This window comes from Mytilus edulis, chromosome 3, assembly GCF_963676685.1.
Source record: "Mytilus edulis chromosome 3, xbMytEdul2.2, whole genome shotgun sequence".
Lineage (NCBI taxonomy): Eukaryota > Metazoa > Mollusca > Bivalvia > Mytilida > Mytilidae > Mytilus > Mytilus edulis.
In genome coordinates this window covers 66,894,065-66,921,113 of record NC_092346.1, presented here as the reverse complement: position 1 = coordinate 66,921,113, position 27,049 = coordinate 66,894,065, and the positions used below count along the sequence as shown (strand labels likewise).

The following is a 27,049-nucleotide window of genomic DNA, read 5'->3' as shown; positions in this document are numbered from 1 at the left end:
AAATGACGAACAGGAATATATATGACTTAGGGGTGGATATCTCGACCATTTACAACTTCTCAAAAAAAGGGGGGGGGGTCCCGGGGACTTCCCCAATATTTCATTTGATTTGTTTTATTGTCTCATACAAGTATATAGAATAAGAGGAGGAGATAAGGTCTCTGCTCAATGCTAGGCGGTGTTGTCGTAGAAGTTAGAAATACAAAGTACAGGTTCCAGCCCCGGGGGCCGGGGAGGAAGTTACGAATCAAATCTACTCTAACATCGTTAGGTTGATTTTCTAGGCACTTTATATATATATATATATATATATATATGGTGTAGGAGTGGGGATCTCGACTTTTTGGTAATGCAAATGTTGAAATAAAATTGCATGTAAGTTATGCAAATATTCAAAAATCGATGAATCCTGATTAAGGGTACATGGCTTAAGTCTAGCCTATACAGTCTCCATAAAAATGAGATGTGCCAATGCTAAAACAACTGCATAACAAATACCATTGACTTTGTAAAAGTTTCAAAGTCAATGAATCATGACAAGGGGTTAGGGCTATATAATCTATAAAAACAATACGTGCAATTGCCAATATAGTTGCATACCAAATATTATTGACTTAACACCATCAGTTCATTGTTTAATTGAACTTATCACAAACTAATACATGTTAACTAAGCAAAATGTTAAAAGTTGACAGACTATGACCGAGGGGGCATGGCTGAAGAATCTCCATTGAAATGAGATGAGCCAATGGTTATACAACTGCATACCAAATATCATTGACCTATCACTTGTGGTTCACCATAAACTAAACCTAATCACAAACTAATAAATTGTTGACGATGCCGCCGCCGCCGACGCCGTACACAGCATATCTATGTATAGCTTTTAACTCCGCCAAGGCGAGACAATAAAACCACATGTTTTGTCCATTGCCTTTTTACTGCTAACTACATTCATTAATGTAAGATTTTAACAAACAACATATTCAGAAAAAAAATATTTGTCGGTCATACGTATTTCTCTTTCTGTTTCAGGAAGTATGACTGTGTTAGGCTGTCGAGTTCTTTAGTTTTTATCCGACGTAGAATTCCAATAAGTTAGGTAATTTTTTATCGTCTTTGACAGTTTCTGCATCGTAATACCGTTGTAATATTGTTTCTTATAAGAGAAGACAAAGCGATTAAAAATATTTTTATTCTGACACATACATATTTTACTGCATAATCTACAACCTTTACCACTATTAACAAATATCTGTTTGTCTTTAACGTATCATATCAAAGTTAATAATTTCAAATTGACATTCTTCGAAATTTTCTACAGGCATCAACATCTCTACTGGTGTATGCTTTTTCAATTTCAACTTGTTGCTCAAAGGACTAGGCCAACTCAGATAATAGTCTAAATTGTAAAGAAAATAATGTGTTATTATGCCAATCAATAAAAAGCGTTTTGACAAAATTATCATTAAGATATATAAAAAAAATGGACTAAAAATACTTAGAAAAGTTGTAACGGCTGTCATAAATCACAGGTTCTCATAATAGCAGTTGTGACCGGTTATTTTTAGTTTGTGTGTATATTGTGTACATTGATGTACAAATGCCGGCCAAAGATACAGAAGACCCCTATGCGAGCCAGATATTTCATACCCCTTTCCAAAAAAAAAAGCGAAGAGTTTATTATAATAACATGCTGGCAAGGCTACTAATGTAAAATTATACAATAAGAACAATTCATTCACATGTACAAGTATCGATGCCCTGGTTATAAACTGGAACGTAAACCACTAAAGGATAATAATTTCAATTATTCGCGTCGTATTAATTTTTTTATCATGATAGGATTAAACACACTTTTCTAGAGGCATTTTAGTGTTTTTAAGTGGTTCGATTTATTTGCATACTTATTATGTAAAGTTTTAGAGTCAGCTACCCCAATAACATATAGTCAAAATTATTTATTTAGTATTAATCTCAACATAAATGTTTATTTCGGCTTTTAATTTCTACTTTATTGCAGCCCCAGGATTCCATTTATATGTATTGTGATACCACATTGAGATTGACAAAATGTTTACATAGTTCCATAGTTACAAAAGAAGTTTTGGAAGCATGCTTTATTGATATCTTATAGTGTGTCTTTCTATGTTGTGATGTTACACTATTGTTTCGGATTAGTTGGTACCTATAAAAACGAGTAAACCCGCTGCTTTTGATATCACAGTCCGGAACCAGATGTTCAGTGGTTGTAGTTTGTTGATATGGTTTATCAGTGTTTCTCGTTTTGTATATATATATATATATAAGAAAATTATTAAAAGATAAAAACGGTTTCAATGCATCACTTTTTTACTAGTACTTTCACTGCTTCCGCAGATCTTCAGGTAATGTGACTTGTATATAAATAAAACAATTGATTGACGTTAACAATAGTATGACGTTAACAAATACAAGGGAGACTACTAATGTCATTTTAAGACTTTAAAATGTTACGTTAAAATTAGAATATCATTTATCATTTAATCCCGAGTTGAGAATGTTTATGAATAATTCTTCCTTCTTCCTTTATATATATTAAGACTGGTTTTACTGTTTGAATGGTTTTACACTAGTCAATTTTTGGGTTCTTGATAGCTTGCTGTTCGGTGTGAGCCAATGCCCCGTTTTAAAGACCGCACTTTGACATATAATGGTTTACTTTAACAAATAGTGACTTGGATGGAGAGCTGTCTCATTGGCTCTCATACCACATCATATTATATCTAGCAAGTATTTAAAGACATGCAAATCACAAACGAATTCTAGAAATATACTTACATCTATCATCCATATACATGTATATATTACTTTGACGAAAAAACAGTCGTCTTGTTTGCTACTTTATGGTGTACGATGCAGTTTAATGAAGTTTTTCATTTCTCGTAAGAATATTATAAATGAATATCATAATAGTTTGCTTTGAAAGATTCATCTTGCAATTATTTTAATCGCCAAAAAAAAAAGAGGTTTGACAATTGTTTGTGTCTACATAATAAAACTACCGGTTAACGAAAAACGGTTTGGGTAATTTGTTCACCAAACTAAGGTGTATCCTGAAACATTAAACTTGCCTTTATAAATAAGAGACTCAAAAAGATGTTTTCCATTTGAAGTTTTCGTAACTCTGAAAAAACGGGGGTCTGCTCTTGCAGTCTTTTGAACGTCCAATTCTAAAGTTGGGAAAATCTAAAAGAAGTATAACATTTTGAGCTTAAAATACATCTCAAATATTTTGGATAGAAATGATATACAAATCAAGTATTTGAAGTCTTAACCATTCATACGTGTGTGATTTTCTTAAAATGTAAAGTCTCACCCATCATTTGTTCTTTAAATGCCCTGAACCAAGTCAGCAAATGGCAGTTGTTATCAAAAAGATCGTTTCTATGTATGTCGGCGATTGTTTTTGTTGCACTTAAGTTTTCCTGATGTTCGTCTGTTTTCCACTTACAGTTGATGTGTTTGCCTTGGTATTAGTTTGTAACCCGGATTTGTTTTCTCGCAATCGATTTATGACTTCAGAATACCGGTTACTACTGTTGTCTTTATTTTTATAGATTTAAATCTTGAACTCAAGTTTATAATTTATCAATCTATGAATGACAAAGTTAGTGTGTACAAAATACAATACTGAATTTCCCCCAAAGCGAATCGTGGATAAGGTAATAATATCGCTGGTCCATTAGAAGTTAGATCAGATTTTTCCAGTGATTTTTTCAGATAGTTATTTTTATATTTTGAATTTTTTCACCTATTCCTTCATATATATATATATATATTACTTCGTACTTTATTTGGCCTTTTTAACTATTTGGATTCGAGCGTCACTGATGAGTCTTTTGTAGACGAAACGCATGTCTGGCGTATATACTAAATTTAGTCCTGGTATCTATGAGTTTATTTACCAGATATTCCCAATTTACAACACGTTTGTAATGATACGAAAACCAGCAAATGATGTATTTTACAGCAAAAGTATGTTCATTTATAAAAATAAAATTTGCAGATCGTGTTTTGCTGAACATTTTTGCTATCTAAATGTATCTTTCTATTTTTTTAGTTTTCAAGACAGTGACTGCAATGATAGAACGAATCTAGATTTTTGCAAGCTTATTTTGATTTATTTGTAGATCTTGTTTTGCTGGTTATTCATGCTATTTAACGTTCAAGTATCTATTAGAACTTTCAAAATAAAAAACAAATAATTTAAAATAATGGTTGTAAACTGTGTCATTTTATGGCAATACAATAATGTACGAAGTCGTATAACAAATGCGATTTGAAATAGACGACGCTTGACCACTTTTTCTATTTTCATCCATGCCGTCGATTTCGGCTGCTTAGCTTAGTCACATTAATTGAGATTATAACACAATGGTGAAGCTGTACCCATATTTTTTGACATTTTTACCTATATGTCTGTTTGTTTTGTTCGCACATCGTTGTCAATATAATTGAATTTGATGCGACTGTCATACAAGTCAGAGGTTTAGCGAACTTGAAAACATGGTTTAATCCACCTACATAGGAAAATGCCATGCCTGTGCCAAGTAAGGTATATGCTAGTTGGTATCCATACGTTTGATGTGTTTGAACTTTTGATTTTGCCATTTGATAAGGGACTTTCCTTTTTGAATTTCCTCGGATTTCAGTATTTTTTTAATTCTTTTTCTCCGCTGGACACAGTTGTAAAACCAGTTGTTTCAGCGGAGAAGATTTTTGTAAAAGCTAACGGATGACAGATGCCAAGTGATGAACACATCTCGCTTAGCCCTATTAGCTAGGTGAGCTAAACAATTGACTAACATTAAAACAAATTCAACAACTGGATAGCTATGAAAATATTGCATAAAAACAACATTTTTTTATCATGATCAACTTTAGAAATTGTAAAACTAAACTTATAAAAGCTTTTAGAAACTTTTAAACCAAACGAGGAGATCATTAGGTAAACGTTATACCTTTTTATAAGTATTAGTATAATTCAATTATATCTACTGTAATACTATAAAATTAGAAAACGAAAAAAATTGCATATATCTATATAACATTGAAGCATTTGTCCATCTGTTTAGAATAAAACAAATTTTTACAACTAACATTGGAAACGAATTAATTGTGCTTGGAGACGATCTCAAATCCAAAACGATTTTATTTGATAGATTTGCAATACTTTGATTTCCGAACTCAAAATCATAATATCATACTTTCGTATTGTTGAAAAGGAAAACAGTCAATATTTTCTTACCATGACTCCAACATTTGCACAATTTTTCGCCATAATGTATGGTTTGTGATAATCGAACTGGTGACATGATCTCAGCACACAGATGAACATTGTCGTTGGAATTTCATCAGGTGATACGCACATTTTGAGACATTTGAAAATGTAACAGTCGAAGTTCCCTGTGGAAAAAGAAGTATTCATTTAAAAGTCAATCAATATAAAATTCAGTATAACAGGACGTTTGAAATGTTTGATCATCATGCTTTATAAAAATGGGAAAAATATGTTTGGGTATTTATTATACATAGTATTTCTATGTTTCAAAAATGACCATTCTAAATCTGAGCAAATCTAAAAACAACTCTGAGAATTTCATTATTCATTCGTAAATATACTGGCGTGTTCTCTTGATGTAAGGTATAGATAAAGGCGACTGTAATTTACCGACGTTAAAACCTCGTAAATCGATTAGGAAGAGACAAATCAGGCCATCAAACAAAATCTAAAGGAATCGCATGAATTTCAACAGGAACTATACCTGATGCATTAACAACACAAGCGTCTCCTATCTGCTTTTACGTTCCATCCCGGCATGCGAATTAATACTCAGTCAATATGTCAAAATCAGAAATGGGACATAATTAGTAAATTATGGATCAGTTGATTATACATGGATCTACAGATCTGAGATCGTGAAATACATAAGTTGAAACACCGACACATCGTATCGGTCGACTAAATGACCGTGAAACGTATAAAGTGTAGATTTAAGTCATTCTGTCTCATATCTCTGTTGGAGTAGTTAAGGTGTAAAGAACACATCCTTGTTGATGAATATCGTAACGAGCATAACGTATTAACTGAGATAGTCAAACTCCGTACGATGAAGAAGATGATATGTTACTGTTGAAAAACGAGAAGTTGACAATAGAAGATCTAGTGTTTGATCCCGCTTTTCGCTTTTCGTTGTTCACAAATATAGTTCTCTTTAATTATAGTGTATTTGTCTTTCCCTTTCTCATACATTTCTTAGTTTTTCTGAGGTGGAAATGAAAGAAGAGAGATGAAATAAACTTTTGAATGTTTTATTTTAACTGATTTTGATATGGAAAGAGTGATTAGGTCAGGTGCAAAAGGTAATATTTTCACTTTTCGAAACATCTCTTGACTTGCCTATAGAGGTATGGATGTGTATTGAACAAATTGGTATGATGTATATGTGCAATTTTTCTGACAATTGAATACGTTTTTGGACTTGTACTATACATTACACACACACAAAATTAGACAAAAAACACAGGATATTTTTTAATGCGACTAAACGTTATAAAGAACTGATAGAGGAATTAATTGTGGTCTCGGGTCAGAAGTTGTTTTAATGTGGTGATTGAAAAAGTGGTATCACGTGACATTTTCCTATGCATAACCCTAGTTATATGCAAATATTTATACATTGGGTATTTGTGGATCGGAAGATTGACTGCTTATTAACTGATGGTGTTTCATTCTTTATGTTTAATCTGAGTATCTTACAAACATTCTGCGAAAAAATTCCAGACCGTGATCATTGAGAACCAAGTTGCCCTAAATGTAGGCAAAAGTTATTTACTGACGTTTAATTCGCAATAATCAATTAAGAAGACTGCTCAAGCTAGCTAAAAAAAAACCAAAGGAAATAGAAGAAAAAACCAATACGGGTGAGATTTGATGCAACGACAATGTAATCTCCTACTATGCATGAATCCCATCCATGCGAATACACACTAAGTCAACATGTTACCATCGGAAATATATGGCACAACTGATAAACTTGCAACTTTTCAAATATCTTAATATCCAATACTGCAAAAATATGTTGCTAAGTAGTTGGTACACATACATATCTTATATTTTAACAAATTCGTGGTAGTATCCTCAAATTTATCTGCAAGAAACCCACGCCTGCGTCAAGCTGACATATAATGTTTTGTTATAGTACAGTACTAGCTTTGTAAAATACTCTTAAATAATTAGAAAAATTATTTCTGTCTCAATTTTGATTTTCTTTTCAAAACAGCTGAATAAAATCAAACTTAAACTTGATCAATAAATAATTAATTTGTCGTTAAAACACTTATATTTTTTCTCGAGGTAACTGGTCAGTTAGAATATTTGGAAAGTTATGTATTTAATTACTAGGAATGATACATACAGAAATCTTGTTTTTCACTGGTTAAATGTTCCATTGATAGATGTTGTTCTTGGTCAACTTTAAGGTAATTGTTTGTCCTATATCCATGTCTGATTCTACACTGATAGAGATTTTTGAACTTCACACATTTAACCCGAGGTATGTAGGTTATTCTTTTTATAAAGCTTTTTACTTCAATAAACGCACCACCTAAAATATTTAAAGACCGGTATTAGTCTATATGATATGTGTTTGTATCCCAATACTGAAAAAGAAATCTACAGAAATTGAATTCTGATCATCATATATAAAGTCCTTTACAAACAGCACGATTTATGTAATATTGTAAACCCTAATACAAATTTTCCCTACGGCTCTTGATAATGAAATGATGAATGTTATGGTAATAACCTTTATAAGATGTCATCTGTCTTTAGTTCCAACCCAAAACCACTAAAAGGGTAAAATAAATCGTACTTTATGACCAAATGACTCTTAAAACTGACAAATGACAATGTCATCATTTTTAAAAAAAAACTTTTTGCAGACTTCTGTAATATTTTTAATATAAAAGGCCAAAACCACAAAAACAAAATGATAAAAACAATCATTTAAAGGCAATGATTGTGAGGGGTGACTATCAAATTCAACCATGAGATCTTGTCTCTATTATTATTATTGCTATTCTATCTATCAATTTTAGTTTTCAAGAAAAAGACAAAAACAACAATAACAAAATTTGTATTTTATCGGTAATCACTACAGTAAGATGTCAACAGAAAATTTTGTGCTATGTTGAATTCCTTATTAATCTATAAAAAATCGTGCTACAGATTCGTTATAATGCGTCCGTAAGATGTGCTTTAAAAGGGCACTAGCTACGAGAAATATAAAAAATCTAGTATATTTATTTTTGCTCAATCATTAAGGAAATGCAAATAATGATATAATAATTCGCTTTTAGCAACCAGTATTAGTTAATTTTGTCAAAATAGGCTAAAAACATTTATTATAAAGTAATCACTTGCAAGTGAATAATTCGACCTCATTGAATCCGTATTCGTGTGAACTTCTATTTAACCCCTACGCTTGAAATGAATAACACGTGAATTGTATGTGTAAAGTTATTGAAAGGAAAAGAATGTCAACATGAAAGTGAAACAAAGGTAAATCATTTGATTGACTGATTCGATCCACAAAAAATATTCTTATACAGGTAAAAACGATGATAAACATTTATTTTTCGTATATAATATGAAATTAAATAGATCTAGAATAATCCAACAGCACGAGTTTGCTTAATCTATTCATATCTATATTTATGTTTACATCGCTTATATGGTCATCAGATGACTTTAGAGGTCAGCTCGATAGTTAATTAGATGGCGTCTAGACTAAATTACACACGAAACGAAGCTACGTATTGTTGTGCACGAGCCCTGTTAATTATTTATTTTAGACTTAAAATAGGTTGGATAAATGTTTTACATTTTAATAAATCAAATATGATAATTTGATTAAAATCGGTGAACATGTATTTGACAGCTAGTGCCCCTTTAGAATATATGTAATGATATGTCATTAGACATCTAGTGACCCTGTCAGACGAGTATACACTCACTAGACCAAATTAACTCCCTTTCGTTCAGGGCTGGTGGAACTGACTTAAACATGCAAGTTAGTTGATAATTGAATTATACAAAAAGGATCAAAAGCTTGTGATCCCTGTTAGAAAAATAGGAATACTAACCATAGATGAGTCTTATCACCAGATTTTTAATTGCTTAAGCAAAACAACAAATGACACATTTAGAGCAATAGTTGTGTCTTTAGAAGCACCAGTTTTGAGTGGGGTTCGTGTGTCTTTATACTTAGTTTTCGAGGCAGTTTGTAGTGGATTTTTTGAAATGGCGTTGTCAGTTTCCTTCGATTTATGAATTTTGAACGTTTCCTTTGTATCTTACGCCTTTTTTATAGTTGAACATGTATACCTTAAAACAAATTCCAGATACAAAGAGGAAATACAAAATTCATTATGTCGTAGAAAAGCTGTAACAGAACATGACCAGAAAAGTGAACAACGAAAAGGCAAATAGCAATTTACAAAACACTAAACAGGAATGTGCAAAACCAACCACACGGTTGAAATAAATAGTAAATACAGGCATTATCTGCGGTTGGAATAGATATGAATTACCATTTTCAATACACTTAGTATGAAATTCAAAACAGTGTAGCTGTGGCCATTGATTGACACATTAAAATCATTCATTGACTGGGACAATTTAGGTGAACGTTTGTATGTAACGACCAATGCTCACTATGTACTTTTTAAAGACACTTAAACTATGGGGTCACCAAAGGTTCTCAACACCTAAATAAAGTAATTCGAAAAATTAATCAGAAATAACACGATATTTTGATTTATATCAATTATATAAATCAAAACACAAAGGTTATTCCTGATTAATTTTTCGAATTATTTTATAATTAAAGGCGTTAAGAAACCTTTGTTGACCCCACAGTTTAAATGTCTATCGTAGGTACGTCATGAACAGTGGTTGTTACAGACAAACGTTCACGTAAATTGTCCCAGTCAATGGATGATTTTGATGGGTCAATCAATGGCCACAGCTACACTATTTTGAATTTCATACTATAACAAACGAAGACAACATCTTCATAAATGTTAAATGTTAAAGCTGAAACAAAAGTTATTTAAGCTAAATATGTTTGTTGAATACATAATCAGACAGTAAAGTGTTAACATTCGTATAGTGTTTCGATTATAGATTATTAATGTTTTATATTTTAAATGGGCTTATAATACGCTCACACAACACACACTTACAATTAAATGAACTGGTTTTTTACTTTCCAAATGGTTTGATCGATTTTAAATCGAAAGGTTCACCAATACATCTGAAATGTCAATGTACGACTTAAACAAGGGCCCAGTCAGATTAGTTAAAAAATCCTTACGGGCGTTCCACGAAAATTAAACGTGCATATCGATAATCCTAGATTTGAGGTGTTTTGTACAAATTTATTGCAAATCCACAATTTTGTTTTGACATGCACTCGTCACATAAATAGGCACAGTCGCAACATACTATGTGATATCATATCAGGTAGAATGCAACTAAGCAAGATCCTGTTTGACTGCGACAACATGTAATACATAGAAATAAAATTTCAGAGTGATATTTCTTTAAACCCTGGCCGAGGCTAGGAAAATATATATTAATCATCGTTTTTACCTGTAAAAGAATGAGTTTTTGTTGATATAATCAGTCAACCTAATGGCTTACTTTTGTTTCACTTTCTATAAAAAAATAATTCTTTTCCTTTTAATAGTTAAACACGCATAGTTCCTGCGCTTACAATCTATAACTAAGGGGTAAAATTGAAGGCCACACGAATACGGATTCAATGAAGTCGACTTATTCACTTGTTAATGAATAATTCATCAGCGAAGTGTTTTTTTTTTTAGCTAATTGAAATTGCAATAAACTGGTTGCTAAAAGCGAAATATTATTTCACTATTTCACTTTCATTAAACACAAAACTCATACTTGTTTTATATGTCATAAATAATGGCATTCCAGATCAATTTTTCTATAACAAATTAAGACATAGAACTTATATTTCTCATAATTATATATAAACTATATTAGAATCAAAATAAAGAAGGAATATGTCAGAGACAAACAACTGACCAAATAGCATAAAACAGTCCAACGACACCAAGGGCCTTTAACCCAGCGAGAAGATCCCACCAAAAATGTAATAAGTTAAATTTCAACATATATATTTTGACTATTGTTGGTTTGTAAAAGAGGGGCGAAAGATACTACAGGGACAGTCAACTTGTAAGGTATACATATCAGTCTAGAGTGTTATCTGTTTGTTTGATTTTTAATCTCTTTTTACGTTTTAAGGATGTAATTAGGTGAGGTTAGGTGAAAATTAATAAATTAAGAATTGAAAATTGATACTATAAGCTGGTAGAGCATCAATTAAGGATAAAAATAAGCTAAAAATATTGATAGGTCATGGACCTCCTTTTCGAGATATTTGAGATTTAAAATATGGCGGGAAGAGGCTACCTCGGACTTTTACCTTATATTTGCATTGGTATTATTTGGGTCTCAAAACAAAAGAAAGAAAATCAAGAATCTTCTAAAATTTATGGAAATGACCTTTCATAAGCTATTAAGTCTTATATGAAAAAATAAATGGGTGTTATGGGGCAAAATATTTTACATTGTATTGTATGGAAAAACACCAAGGAGTCCGATTATTTGACACAAATTCCAAAACCTCACCTAAGTACATCCTTAAGGATAAACGTTATTTTTACGCAAACTTGCAGCCAAAGGCTTTCAAAATTATTTTTCAGTTAAAGTCAATAAAGCAGACAGAACATTGCAGAAAAGCTCATCACGTTTAAATATAATCTAACATTATAAAGTGTGCTTATATATGGAGCTAGGATTAAGATACTAAACAAGCAAAATAACTTACCAAGATCGATTTCGATATCAGAATCATCTGAAAGCCGACGAAATTAACGGAAAAAAATTTGATATATATTGTGTCCTTTGACCATTTAGCATAACCCAATACAGTTAAATAAGATACATTTATGTCGGTTTGAAAAAGGTGCAAACATTTTATTTAATATGAATATGAGGCAGGCATTACCTGTATATGGGGACGAAGTCTGTATGAATTATTTTTTTGTAACTTAAATATTTGTTTAAAAAAATAGAAACGGAAATACCGTAACGTTTCCGATTTTGGTTCTGTTGTTAGGGATTTAGTTGTGACGTTATTTAAATTATGACGTCATATGCAATATAAACAAAGAAACGCTATCATCAGGTAACGTTTTTTCATATCAAGGAATTATTAAAAATGAAATTGGTATTGCGCGTTCCTTCCTATTTTATACTAGACTGATAAATATATATTTTACTCAAAGTTTCATACAAACGAGACCGGAAAAAGGAAGTACATTGTACATTTCTGAGCAGGTCCGGGATTTTAAAACACGACAAACAAAAATTGAACGATCGATGCCACTGCTGGTGGACGTTTCGCCAGCCCAGTAGTCAACACTTCGGTGTTGACATGAATATCAATAATATGGTCATTTTAATAAATTTCCTGTTACAAAACTTAGAATTTTTCGAAAAACTAAGGATTTTCTTATCTCAGGCATAGATTACCTTAGCCGGGTTTGGCACAACTTTTTGGAATTTTGGATCCTCAATGCTCTTCAACTTTTTACTTGTTTGGCTTTATAAATATTTTGATATGAGCGTCACTGATGAGTCTTATGTAGACGAAACGCGCGTCTGGCGTACTAAATTATAATCCTGGTACCTTTGATAACTATTTACACCACTGGGTCGATGCCACTGCTGGTGGACGTTTCGTCCCCGAGGGTATCACCAGCCCAGTAGTCAACACTTCGGTGTTGACATGAATATCAATAATGTGGTCATTTTAATAAATTTCCTGTTACAAAACTTAGAATTTTTCGAAAAACTAAGGATTTTCTTATCCCAGGCATAGATTACCTTAGCCTGGTTTGGCACAACTTTTTGGAATTTTGGATTCTCAATGCTCTTCAACTTTTTACTTGTTTGGCTTTATAAATATTTTGATATGAGCGTCACTGATGAGTCTTATGTAGACGAAACGCGCGTCTGGCGTACTAAATTATAATCCTGGTACCTTTGATAAATATTGAGTTCATTAGTACAATGAAAAATTCGGGAAATTTTCCCGTATTTTTTTTTTATTGAATTTTCTACTGTTATTGGGGACTCCGTCCCCATATAATGCTACTTTTTGGTTCCTTGAATTTTAATATAAAAAGTAGTATAAATCTTTTTATTAACATCCATCAGATGGTACTACAGGTAAACAATAAGTTTCTGACTCGACCCGAGTCCGACTATATTATACACAGCCAATTTTGCATAGGTACTATGTCTGTACCAAAAATCTGTAGTACTGGAAATCTACTTTTCATATTCAGTACTATTTTGTTACTCTAAAAGTATTGTACTATTTAGGTACTTGTATTTTACAGTACTTGATTTGTACTTGAAAATTTAAGTACTACATATTTTTGGCTACAACGTTACATTTTAAGTATTTTGATAGCATGTCTACTTCAAATCTCTTAATATTATAATTTTTAAATATGGAATATTGTGATCGCTTTTGGTATTATTTCTGTACCAAAATTAAGTACTGTAAAATACAGGTACGTAAATAGTACAATAATTTTAAAGTAAAAATAGTACTCAATATCAAAAGTAATTTTTCAGTACTACAGATTTTAAGTACAAAAATAGTACCTATGCAAAATTGGCTGTGTACGAGTTATGGTTAAACGGTTTAAATGACAAGAGTAAAAAAAATCAATTTAATGAGGTTTTTTTCACATTGCAACGCTAATATTTAACACGGTAAAAATGATAAGGGTACCAAGTATTTTGAGATCACCTGTATGATTTGTAGTATTATTTGTACTCGGAGTCCGACATTTATTGTAAATCTCTAATAAGACATATGTCTGTCAAACATATTTTTAAAATAATGGCATAAGGGCTTCAAACTGCCTGAATTAAGAGCAAAACAGCAAAATCTGCCACAAAAAGCCTCATATTAAGAACTTGTCATTAACATGTTGTTTTGTTTATTTCTATGTACGCAATCAAGCAACACCCTATGCGCAAAAACTGTGAATAAATAAAGGAAACATTTGTATACCGCTGTTCAAAAGTCATACATCGATTAAGAAAAATTACTGAAACCGTTGAAGAGCTATGTGCCAAAATTACCTAAAATAAATAGCCAAATTCATCTAAAGTCAACTTTGCCTGAGGGAGTTGAAACCTTAGTTTCTTAATAATTTCAAAATTTATAAACGGACAATTTTAGTAAAGTTTGTTAATTTATATCAGTACTGAAGTACTGACTACTGAGCTGATGATATCCTCGGGGTCTTATAGTCCACCAGCAGAGTTGTAAGTTGAGCAAAAAAGTAGTCCAGTAAGCATATTCTTTGAAAAAACAACTTTTATATAAAAAATAACACTTTATAGTAGTGGACTCTTGATAAGGATTTTTTTTTCATGGGAAGTACAAAAAGCTTCCTGAAATTTGCTATCAGTCCTCAAGTCAGCATGCTTTAATGTATGAAACAGTTTCAGATTCATTGCTCACCAACTTCCTGTTTTCTTTGTGTTTCTTTTTGGGAACTACACATATGAGCTTCCTGATTTGTCGTCAGGTTTTATGTGTTATAGGCTTTACTTCTTATAAAATGTGGTTTAGATTCATTTCACATCTACTTCCCGTTGACTAAAAACTTTAAGCGATGGGTATCGATAGTGAGCAATAGTTCATGGTTCATCTCGGTAATTTGTATAAAAAGGAAGGCGAACGAATAGAAAAGGATATTTTAACTGATATGTCTTATTCGATGATAACAATTCAAGGAAAAGAGGACGGGATTGTGATTACAACAATTAGAACATAACCGTCGTCATCTGTGTGATAGATAATAAGATATCAGTTCGTGATGGCGTCCGCCAGTTAGAGTCCGATAAATACCCGTAGGACAGAGAGGCAAAATGCTTTTTATCACCAACCACTATTTTTTTCGAATTATATTTTACTTATTACTGATAAATAATTCTTACCTCTAGTTCTCAAGACTGTTATGCAGATTTCATATATAGCAGTGTCTCCGTCACTATCTTGGCGGTCTACGATCTATTAATAAAAGGATGTCTACGATCTATTAATAAAATGATTAAGAAATGCATTGGATGGTTGATGTTTTACCAAAATATGTAGAGATTCTTTCGGATGAACGTTCAAACTAATTTCACCACACCTCACCTGTCCTCTTCGTGCCGGCTGGTATTTAGGGCCCTCACACTAATTTACTCGAAGAATGACGAAACGTATTCGTAAGTCAACTATTAGCATCAGACAAAACACTGTTTGTTTTATTTAGTTTTTGTCTACAACACTTTTAAAAGAGATTGACAAGAGTGAGAAAAGAACCAACTGCGTGATACAAAAATCGAAGAAATCCAGACATCATTATTGTTTACTATTAAAAATAAACCCAATGAAAACTAAACAAGAGTAAACGCACTGACACGTTCATTTTATGTTTTGTAAAAGTAAAGAATCACAAAACCACGAAGCCTGTAAAGAACAGCTCCATCTTAGGCCCTTTAGAAATTGTAATGGGTTTGGGTTGGACTAAAAGAGTAAGGCAGCAACCATTTGATTTTCTGGGGGGGGGGGGGGGGGGGAGGGGGCTATGGTTTTTTTTGGAAAAAAAAGTTTGTTTCCAGTTTTTGGAGAAAAAAATAATTTGTTTCTGATTCTGAGAAAAAAAATAATGTTTGTTTCACCCTCAGCTGCCACTATATATGTAATGCTAAAATTGAAAGAAAAAAATTGTTTTCGACTTGTCACGAAAAAAATAGAGGCGAAAAAAAAATTTGTCCAGAAAAAAAACCCCATAGCCCCCCCCCCCCCCCCCCGCCCCCCCCCCCAGAAAATCAAATGGTTGCTGCCTAAGAATACCTTCAATCGTTTGAGAGAGTATGACATACTCTTTTTAAAAGTCGGTAAATGTGTTACTGTTGACTTAAATGTTGATATTGTGGAGTCGACCTTTGGATTTCTTGTCTGGTTTGTATGGTGTTTGTTTGTTGTCTTGATGACTTGTATACCGCAGTCTCCTTTAAATATTATTTACTTACAAGAGAAAGGTCATCTTCAGTATTTGACGTACGCAGTAGGTATTTCAAAGTCTCTAACACTAGCCAATGGTTCCAGTATATAACTAACTGTCTGTTGATTGCCAGCAGTCGATCCATATTTCTGTATATTTTTTAAAAGAATAACAGTTCCAGTCGTTTTATCATGAATCATTAAAGATTGTAACTGGACCGGTCATCACTTAATTTATTGATAACTATAGTCTATATGTTATTTGATGTTTGCATACTTCAATTTATCTTTATTGAATTTGTAATAATCTGCATAGTCATCTGTGGAAATCTAATTAAAACCTTCAACAAAGCAGGAGGCCATATAAAAAATAAGATAAGGCACCAACCTCTAGTATCCACAAAATTAAAGAAATCCGTAAATAATTCCCTTTTGAATTGTAACTAAAAAATTTATCACGCTTTCATTTATATATATATATATATTGTTCTGTAAGGTATGAATTATCTCATTGTTGAGGGCCGTTTTGGTGACCAGTAAGTGTTTCCATCCTTGATACTTATGGCGAGTTTATATATAAATATATATAAATATGTATTCTTCTTTTATGATTGGATTTACCAAGCTATGGTACGTTTATAAAGTACATACCTTAGTTTAATGTCAAGAGGACTTCTTTCACTATCAGGTTTCTCAATAAAGTGACCTTTTGCTGTTGTATGGAGAGAAATTTCCAGTGGGTATTCGATGGTATTTGATGGTTCAATAAAAAATTGTGATTTGATGTCTTCTATAATGTCAGGACTTTGTGAACAATGTTCCTCCTATTAAAAAGTTTAAAACGAAGTCATTTTTATTCGTTTAAAATTAAAACAATACAACAAGTTTTAATTATGCTTACACATCATTGAAAATAAATTATTGCAATTAAGACAACCACACATTTATTCGAATTTTAAACTGGTTTATAATTCTTGGTAAGTACAATAATTATTATAGTGTGTATTGCTTTCTTGCATACCAGGAAACTATAAATAGTAAAACTCGTTATTTCCTACCACAACAGAACTTATCTTTACGACAGAAGTATCCTCTCTAAACAAGAATTGATGAAAAACCGTTTACATTTTATTACAACCTGGTAAAGTGTAAAAAGTTTAAGTAGGTTCTTGTTCGAAAGTTAAACACTACCAGTGATTCTTTTCCCAACCATATGCATCTTAGGAATGAAAAATACCTCTTTAAGTTATAAACACTGGGCACTTTTAATTTGCAAATAACTCATTTGCAAATCTGCCGCCGCCCTTTCTTAAAGATACGGGGTCGTGTAAATAACCAAAAATGTGCAGAATAATATGGGATTTATAAAATACCAAATCGTAAAGCTGTAGACTACAAAGTTGATATTTTTATAAGTTTTTCCAAAGCTAGTCATATCTTGATGTCTTTCTCCTACAAGGAACTTTCGTTGGTTGGTCAAAACTCTACTTTACTCTGGGCAATTTTAAGCCCTTACATTTTTTAAATAACCGAAAATCACATGACAACCTCTAAATACATGACTCGACAAATAGATTTATTGACCTTGTGCATAGTTGGTACTTTCTTTTCGAGTTTATTTTAATCTTCTGTTTTGCTTCTATAAAATTGACCCTAGTACCATTTCTGATCATATCAGCAGCGCCGGTAATACAGTTTAGTAGCCAGTATTTCATATATGCGGTATTGGCTTTTCTCATTGTTGAAAGCCGTACGGTGACATATAGTTGTTATTTTTGTTTCATTTGATCTCTTGTGAAGAGTTGTCATACAGGCAAACATACCACGTCTTTTTTATGAATAAGATCAGTTCGCAGTTGTTTATTTGAATAATACGTTCCATTGATAAACAGCTTTACATTTTAAGAAATAAGCAACATAATTACCGCTGATGAAGTCAGGTCACCATTTGGATTCTGTTCACCAAAACAGTCTAGCTCGTCACTGTCGCTCATGATTACTTTTTCTGTTTAAAACTAAATATATTAGATATTAGTATATTAGTATGATTTATCATTAAATATACTAGAAAAGAGAATGGAAACATAGAATGTGTCAAAGAGGTAACAACCCGATCAAAGAGCAGTTTTAATAATATATAGATTTATTGATTGTTTGGTTAATGTTTAACGCCACTTTCAGCACTAATGTGCTGTTACGTGGCGTTCAGTTTAAATTGGTGGCGAAAGTCATAGTGCCCGGATCTTCGGTAGGAAAACTGACAATCCTAAGGTTGAAATCGAACGCACCTACCAATGCAGAAATCACAACCTCATTGTTGGCAGCTGTGCGACAGTAGTTAGACTACTTATACCACTAAGCCACCGAGCAGCTGGCTAGTGCGACAGTAGTTAGACTACTTATACCACTAACCCACCGAGCAGCTGGCTAGTGCGACAGTAGTTAGACTACTTATACCACTAACCCACCGAGGCCCTTAAAAACAGAAAACAGCCTGAGGCTACCAATAGGTCTTAAACACTGCGAGTCGGGATTCAACTGGCCTATAAACAATAATAGTATGAAATTCAAAACAGTGTAGCTGTGGCCATTGATTGACACATTAAAATCATTCATTGACTGGGACAATTTAGGTGAACGTTTGTATGTAACGACCAATGCTCACTATGTACTTTTTAAAGACACTTAAACTATGGGGTCACCAAAGGTTCTCAACACCTAAATAAAGTAGTTCGAAAAATTAATCAGAAATAACACGATATTTTGATTTATATCAATTATATAAATCAAAACACAAAGGTTATTCCTGATTAATTTTTCGAATTATTTTATAATTAAAGGCGTTAAGAAACCTTTGTTGACCCCACAGTTTAAATGTCTATCGTAGGTACGTCATGAACAGTGGTTGTTGCAGACAAACGTTCACGTAAATTGTCCCAGTTAATGGATGATTTTGATGGGTCAATCAATGGCCACAGCTACACTGTTTTGAATTTCATACTATATCTTATTTCAGCAAAATAGACGCCTAACTACCTTCCGAAGAATACGAATGAACCAAAATAAAGTAAAAGAAAACCACACACACACACAGGAGACTAAAAAGGGTAGATGTTCCTGACTTGTGATAGCCGCAAAAATGCGGAGCCTGGGTTAAACAGGTTTTGTGAGATCTCAAGCCTCTTCTATACAAAATCAATACGGAATAAACAAACACACAGCAAAACGCACAGTGAAACTCGGTTCACTTGTCTGAATGAGTTGAACTTATTTTGTTCTTTTTTAAAGGTTTAATTAGTTTTGTGTGCAACTTTGTTACGACAAATAAAGCAAATCAAAATTAAGATAAAGGGCTTTTTCTTTTACTTTTTCCTTTTTTTAACCCAAAACGCTGTTAACTTTATTATAAATGAATAGGTCCGTCCAAGCTTTTAAACGTTTAAGTTGCTTAGATTTTCCTGTACCAAGTTAAAACAGGAACGTTTCTAAAATTGGTTAAGATGAATATTCTTCCAAAATTATAAAATAAAAATGGGCGAGTAGAATTTCGCAGCCACTTACAGTCAGACTTGGGACGGGAAAACTGATGTCTGGAACAGAGAAAGTACACCGATCTCTGCATATTTGAAAAGGTTCAGTAATTATTTGATGGTTCGTAGATGGCCTGTTACAACACAAAATGTCTGCTTTTATACCATACTAGTGTCAGTTTTAATTTCTCGTCCGTCATTCCCGTCTACCTATCTTGCGAAATTTACCTTTCCGTTTATTGGTAAATAGTTTGATCTCCTGCACAAGTAGGAAATAATTGTCACAACACAAATCAATCAAACAAAATTTTAGGTTTAGGTAAAAAAATATTCTGAAAAGAATCTGTAACTATGGAAATATTGTAAAGTTACTCACTGATATGCGTTAATGTCAACCTTTCAACATCATCAACTAGAGACCTCGTATGTTGTTTATACGAGGAAATAATAAATACTTTACCTGGTTTTTTTAAACCTTAATTAAAGCGGAAATATTTAGCAATTTAGCTACTGTTACTTCCGGGTATTTAAAAGGAGATAACAAATAATTTGAACATAATTCAAATGGTCAGTTAATAGATAATCATGAGCGGGTTAACCACATTGAAAGTCCGTTTAATTTGTTTTTCTATTTACTACTTTTCATGGTCATTACGTATTTTTGTTTTTATTTACGTTATCCCTGGTTTTTGGTTAATATCATCAAAGCAGGAGAAGAAGTGCTCATATGTTTATATTGAGGACTTCCTTTAGAAGGACTTGACATTCTTCTCTGGAGAAAATTCAAATCTATAGTAATTACTGGAAACACATTGGTTCAGGTGAAAAGTTTACCACCAACATCAGATTCAGGGCAATTTCATAGCCTTCAAGTGTATTATCAGAAGAAGTTGACATAGATCCTACAGACCATGCAGACTATGGTTGGGAAATCAAACATGGAAAACTTTCTCCAATTTAATGGAACTTCCACCTGCTCCTGATAAGCTTCTTAACATTTAAATATTAGATGCAACTGTAAACAAACTGTGACACCAAATGGTGTGTCTGTTGAAAAAATGGTTTCTGAAAAATATAAATAACTTTTTCCAGTTTTTTACACCTAAAATCAGTTATTTTACTATTGTTTTACAATAAATTTTGTTTGATCTGATTATAATTATATTAAGATTTCCGTTTTTCTCTTTTGGAGTGATTCAAAAACAGTTAAAACTCCAAATTGGTGTTTTTCCAGTTTTTAACGATTTTTGATTGATTTTACTATATTTTACCCAAAATCATCATTTACCCAATAAGGAATTGCTGTAAAGTTTATGAATGATTAAAATAAAGGTTTTTGTCGTTTTTAAAGAATAAAATGAACTTCTATTATCATTTTTTATATTTTCCTGTCTGTTTTGGTAATCAATTCACACTATGTGAATCTCAAATTCCAACAAAAATTGGACGTTTTCACCTAAAATTTCATGTTGATAAAAAAAAAACCTATTTTTTTGTTATTTCATTTCATAAACACTGTATAAACTGTTGTAAAACTTTTGATTTGAAATAATTATCATCAAAAATGAATGTTTTACAAGCTTTTCCCAGTTTTTCGCTATTTTTGACAAATTTTGCTATTTTTCACCCAAAAAGATCCATGTTCCCACTCAGATATCTTGGTAGACTTTTGGTATGTTATAAAGAAAGTCATTTTGAATAGAAAAATACAAAAACAAATTCTGTTGCAATTTTTTTGAGGTCAAATGCTATTTTGACTAGACTATAAGATCTACACGACTTTTTACAATGATATTTGATAAATTGTTGTATTGAAAGAAGGGATGACCGTCCCTAGCAATTTTCTTCTGTAAATATATTCATATTCGGATTGCAGTGTGCAATATCGCTGTATATATTATGTTCGAACAAAAAAATATAATTCTGACAACGTCAAAATATTAGGTTGTGTGGTAGTTTTTTAGTATTTGCATTCCTTGATTACTGAACAAATCACGCATATGCTGAAATTGAACTCAGTTCCTTGTGTTTGGTTCTTCTTGTGAACTGATACACAGAGTAAACAATCCAACGAAGAACTTTATAAGACCTCGATTTTACGTTAACACGTACATAGACAATTACTGTTTATCAGCTGTATTTGAACGTTGCCAAGAAACAGGTGGAATGCGAGCTTCGGCGAGTTACAACCTGGCGATAACTTTGATTTTCGAAACGTACATATATATAGATGTTGTCAAGAACAAACATTGCCAGCTGTTATCATCTCATTACAGTCTCGGTTTAGTGTAAATAGCATAATATATTTTTGCATTCCAATAGAAGACTATGTATGAATGGCAGTACATAAATTTGCAATCAAATACCATAATTTTCAACCCTGGTAGACCCATTGTATCCGCAAACGGCCACCCGACTGAGAAAATCTGGGAATTCGTAGACTTTCATTTAAGATCTCATGTAGAAAACTTCCCTTCTCACATTCAGACACTACAGATTACCTTCGTAAAATGGAATTCATGAACTCTCTTCCTCCGGAAACTCTCATTGCCACTTTAGATGTCACCGCATTGTATACCAGCATACCTCATGATGACGGAATACAACCGCGTAAGGAAATATGGGACTCGCGCAACATTTTAGAACCACCTACCGAATGTTAAGTCCAGCTGCTTACTCTGGTTCTGAAATGCAACAATTTCACCTTTAAGGGGCGAACAGTACCTTCAGATAAACGTACAGCGATGGGAACAAAAATGGCACCGTCTTACGCCAATATTTTCATGGGCAAATTAGAGAAACAAATCATTTCAATATCTTTATCGAAACCTCTGTCTTGGTTCCGTTTCATCGATGATGTGACCTGGAATGGATTGAATCTCAACAAAAATTGGATTACTTTATAAAACATGCATGCAAACAACGCCCACTCGTCAATTAAATTTACATCAGAAATTTCCGACTCTAAAATATTTTTTTTTAGACAAAACTGCATCTATAAAGGACGGTGTCATATCAACAGACCTCTACTTCTACTATAAACCTACAATTAAACTTCAGTACTATTCTCCCCAAAGCTATCACCCCAAACACTGTTCAAAAAGTATCCCGTACAGCCAAGGTCCCAGAGTAAAGCGGATTTGCTCCCTGAAGAGGCTGTCACTAAACAGTTACAGGAACTTCGCGGATTTTTGACCAAACGAGGTTATAAGAAATGGGACATAGATGAGGGGTAAACACGTGCTAACAATAGCAGCCGCACTGACCTATTACAGTAGACATAGAAGAGGCGCAGCAAAATAGTTCCGTTTGTTTTGACATACAATCCCGCCTTTACTAACCTTTCACGTTTGATCCGTGTCAATTGACAACCTTTGCCAAGCACCCAAAATTATTCAAAATCTTTACCAAACCTCCTATCTTAGCTTTTCGGAGACCAACAAGTCTGAAAGACTGACATATTTGTGAGAGCTGACGTCTCCTGCAATGAAAGCTGTTTAATTGCAGGATGTTGCAAGTCATGTGGTAACAGACGATGTCTGACTTGCCAACAAATACTGAATACTCAAACATTTACTTGCCACTCTACTGGGTCTGTGTACACTATATTTTGAAATGTAACTTTCAAAACCCAGAATGTTGTATACATTTTTTAGTGTCGATGTGGCATGCAGTATGTTGGCGAGACATAACAGCTATTCAACAAACGCATGAATGGTCATCGAAGTGACTACACCTGCGAGTCCGACCTTCCCGTAAGTCTTCATTTGAAATCACCTAGGCACACACAAGCTGATCTAAAAAAAAATTGCCATCACAATCATAGACTACAACGAGGGTTGATCAAGGGGACGACAGATTTGCACGGGAAAGGTTTTGGATAAGAAAGCTGAGGACTGTTTCCCAAGAGAGCACAAATGAAAAAAAACAGAATGAGTCACTCATTTTCCCTACCATCACTCATTTTTCTATTATCACTTGTTTCAAATAACGTAGGCTTCCGTACTGGAATCTTACAGTTTTAAGGAATTTTTGAATGATACCTGTTTAAATTACAGGGTTCTATTCATTTGGGGGGAATGTACGCAGTCACATTCAACTATTCAACCTTAATCATTATCAAACTGCTATTTATTTGGGATGATTAGATACGCAGCCTATATTATAATATACTCTACCGTTGTCAATTTTGAAATATTATTCAAGCTTAGATCGGTCAGTGCTGTTTATTTTGAATGTTTATTGACGCAATCGCCCTTGTAACATAACTGTCGTCTCCTTTTAAATATTATAATTGTACCAGTTCATAACGCACATTACTATATTTATTTAAGGATGTTCGCTACTCTGTTAAAAAATAACAAGCTTTTTTAAAGACTGTTATAAATTGAAAGTACATAAATAAAGAAACTAACAAGAGGCTCTCAAGAGCCTGAATCGCTCACCTTAATTTTTTTGGTTAAATCTCTCATCAATGATTATTTTGGCTTTTCAATTTATTTAAATGTTCTTTGAATCGTCCTATTTTCTTCAAAAGCAAAAAAAAAAAATCATTTTCTCCTATGTTCTATTTTAGCCATAGGAGCTATGTTTCTTGACATACAAGGAAATAAAATATAAAATTTATACTAGATACTCTGAAACTCATTTAGACTAAGTTTGGCTGAAATTGATACAGCAGTTTCAAAGGAGAAGATTTTTAAAAGTAAGTCAACATGATTAACAAATTGTGAAAAAAAGTCTTTAAAGGGCAATAAGTCCTTAAGGGGTCAATTGACAATTTTGGTCAAATTGACTTATTTGTAGATCTTACTTTGCTTAACATTTTTGCTATTAACAGTTTATCTGTATCTATAATAATATTCAAGATAATAACCAAAAACTGCAAAATTTCTTTAAAATCATCAATTCAGGGGCATTATACCTGAAAAACCAGTTACCCAATTCGGCTGAAAATTTCAGGACAGATAGACCTTGACCTAATAAATACTTTAACTTCTTGTCTTATTTGCTCTAAATGCTGGAGTTTTTGAGATATAAGCCAAAAACTGCATTTTACCCTGTGTTCTAATTTTAGCCATGACGGCCATGTTTTTTGACGAAATAAAAAAATAAAACACAAACTTTATTTTATACACCCTACTGATCATTCAGTTTAAGTTTGGTTGAATTTGGTTGAGTAGTTTTAGAGGAGAAGATTTTTTAAAGTTAGCAAATATGATGAACAAATTGTGAAAAATTGTCATTAAAGGACAATAACACCTTAAGGGGTCGATTGACAATTTTGGTCATATTAACTTATTTGTAGATCTTACTTTGCTGATCATTTTTGCTGTTTACAGTTTATCTTTATCTATAATAATATTCAAGATAATGACCAAAAACTGCAAAATTTCCTTAAAATTACCAATTAAGTGGCAGCAACCCAACAATGGGTTGTTTGATTCATCTGAAAATTTCATGGCTGATAGATCTTGACCTATTAAACATTTTTACCCCATGTCAGATTTGCTCTAAATGCTTTCGTTTTTGAGATATAAGCCAAAAACTGCATTTTACCCCCATTTTTAGCCATGGCGGTCATGTTTTTTTTCTCACAAAATGGAAAATAAAACACAATCTTTATTCTAGATACCCTAAGGATAATTCAGCTAAAGTTTGGTTGTAATTGGTTCAGTAGTTTCAGAGAAGATCTTTGAAATAGTTTACGACGACGACGACGACGGACGGACGACGAAAGGTGAGCTAAAAAAGCAGAAAAAAATGGAGGGTCCGTGTGCATAAGGCATATATCTTTGCAGACTCTGATGTCAATAGCTATATAACCTACGTAGTTTTTACAAAATTTAGAATTGTACAATAAACTCATCATAGATACCAGGATTAAAAAAATTTTTTTTTTACAAGCGTCTCTATGATGTTCGGGTTTAATGTTTATTGTATAAATTTCAAGATTTTAAGTGTTATGTTTTTGGAATTAAACTCTCCGATAAAGACGACTGCTGTTTTGTGTTGTTCTTACACATTTCTAAAATGTCTATTCACCAATACATAAAGTTGAATAACTTACCTCAAATATAATGGAGAAGAATGTGACAAAATACACCCATAGATGTATAAACCCATACATCTATTATATACTTTATTTTCCTTTCTATACAATATAAACAATTCTCTTTGAATGTCCCATACATATCCGTTCCCACACAAATAAACAGCCATGACCTTAAACAATTACATAATAAGGAAATATTTCCTCATTTTAAAATAGATTTATATTATATAATATATAAAGAAAAGTGGAAAACCAATTTCATCGGAAGACGTTAGTCACTTAATACTTTCAAAACATAGGAAGTATTTTAACTTATATCTTTAAACTTTAAATGGACCTTCCCATAAAATTTTGAAATGTTTTTTGACTAGGTAGATTTGAGCAGGAACATATATATTATACTGTTCCCAGATTTGAGAGATGCAGTTTGAAAGACGATCAAAGACTGAGTTGAAAGAAATAATCATAGAATAAGATAATTATAGTGTCGATATGATGTTGTGTTAAGATTATTTATAAATGCATGGTTCATAGCAAAATAATGAAGTTTTTATCCATCTAACAGTTTAACTAATTAAAAAAAAAAACGAAAACTGAGTGATTTTGTGTTAAGAATCATTAGTTTTTTTTCCGTCTTTTAAGACATTTCCTTCTTGAAATAATTAACATAGTATATTTATAGACAATATTTTTCTAGTAATAATCTCCATGCTCTGAAATCAGGTATTCTGTCTTTGTCAGCTAGGAAAAATTTAGTCATTGCAAGATACTAGGATTAAAAGATGCGCGCATAGTCTACCAAGACTCCGGCATTAGTGATCCTCTAATAAAAAGAGTTAACCCATAAGACCAAACAAAGTACAAATTTGAAATGCACTGAGGATCCCACAAATTTTTCCTTTTAGAATAAACGTTGTCTTATTTCTAAAATATCGATTTTAGTTGAAATGATAGATTTTTTGTAGTGGAATCTCATTTTTGTCTACTGATTGTAGCTTAAAAACGACAACAGTTCATGGGAAAGCCAGTGCTGTTGTCAGTTTATTTTCGACAAGAATGAGTTTGAATGTGCCTCTGGCATCTTTTACCCCTCTTTAGATAGATCTATCGATGGTTGCTGCTTGCCAGTGACCAATGTTTCATGCATAATCAGGAGTCATGCATTGAAAAGAGGAGATGTAATGTGTGTACGACTTCAGAAGATAGATTTGACTTATACTCACCATGGTACATCTGGAATCGTG

General features: G+C 32.5%; 1 protein-coding gene across 6 annotated transcripts; it reads right to left on the bottom strand.

Moving 5' to 3' along the window:
- Positions 1 to 1,177: 1,177 nt before the first annotated feature.
- LOC139517182 (uncharacterized) lies at positions 1,178 to 27,049 on the bottom strand. Of its 6 annotated transcripts, none has more exons than XM_071307906.1 (10): positions 27,029 to 27,049; positions 18,146 to 18,235; positions 16,872 to 17,044; positions 16,250 to 16,370; positions 15,167 to 15,239; positions 11,967 to 11,993; positions 7,461 to 7,649; positions 5,291 to 5,448; positions 3,114 to 3,228; positions 1,178 to 1,402 (listed from the first exon to the last, which is right to left on the bottom strand). In XM_071307906.1, exons 2-10 carry the CDS (start codon positions 18,212 to 18,214, stop codon positions 1,266 to 1,268), a joined length of 1,062 nt encoding a protein of 353 aa, XP_071164007.1. In that variant the 5' UTR covers positions 18,215 to 18,235; positions 27,029 to 27,049; the 3' UTR covers positions 1,178 to 1,265. The 6 variants fall into 6 exon arrangements, with proteins under 6 accessions (XP_071164007.1, XP_071164005.1, XP_071164008.1 ...); XM_071307904.1 differs by lacking the exon at positions 27,029 to 27,049 and adding an exon at positions 25,821 to 25,961; XM_071307907.1 differs by lacking the exon at positions 27,029 to 27,049 and adding an exon at positions 25,821 to 25,881 and having other exon boundaries at positions 18,146 to 18,225.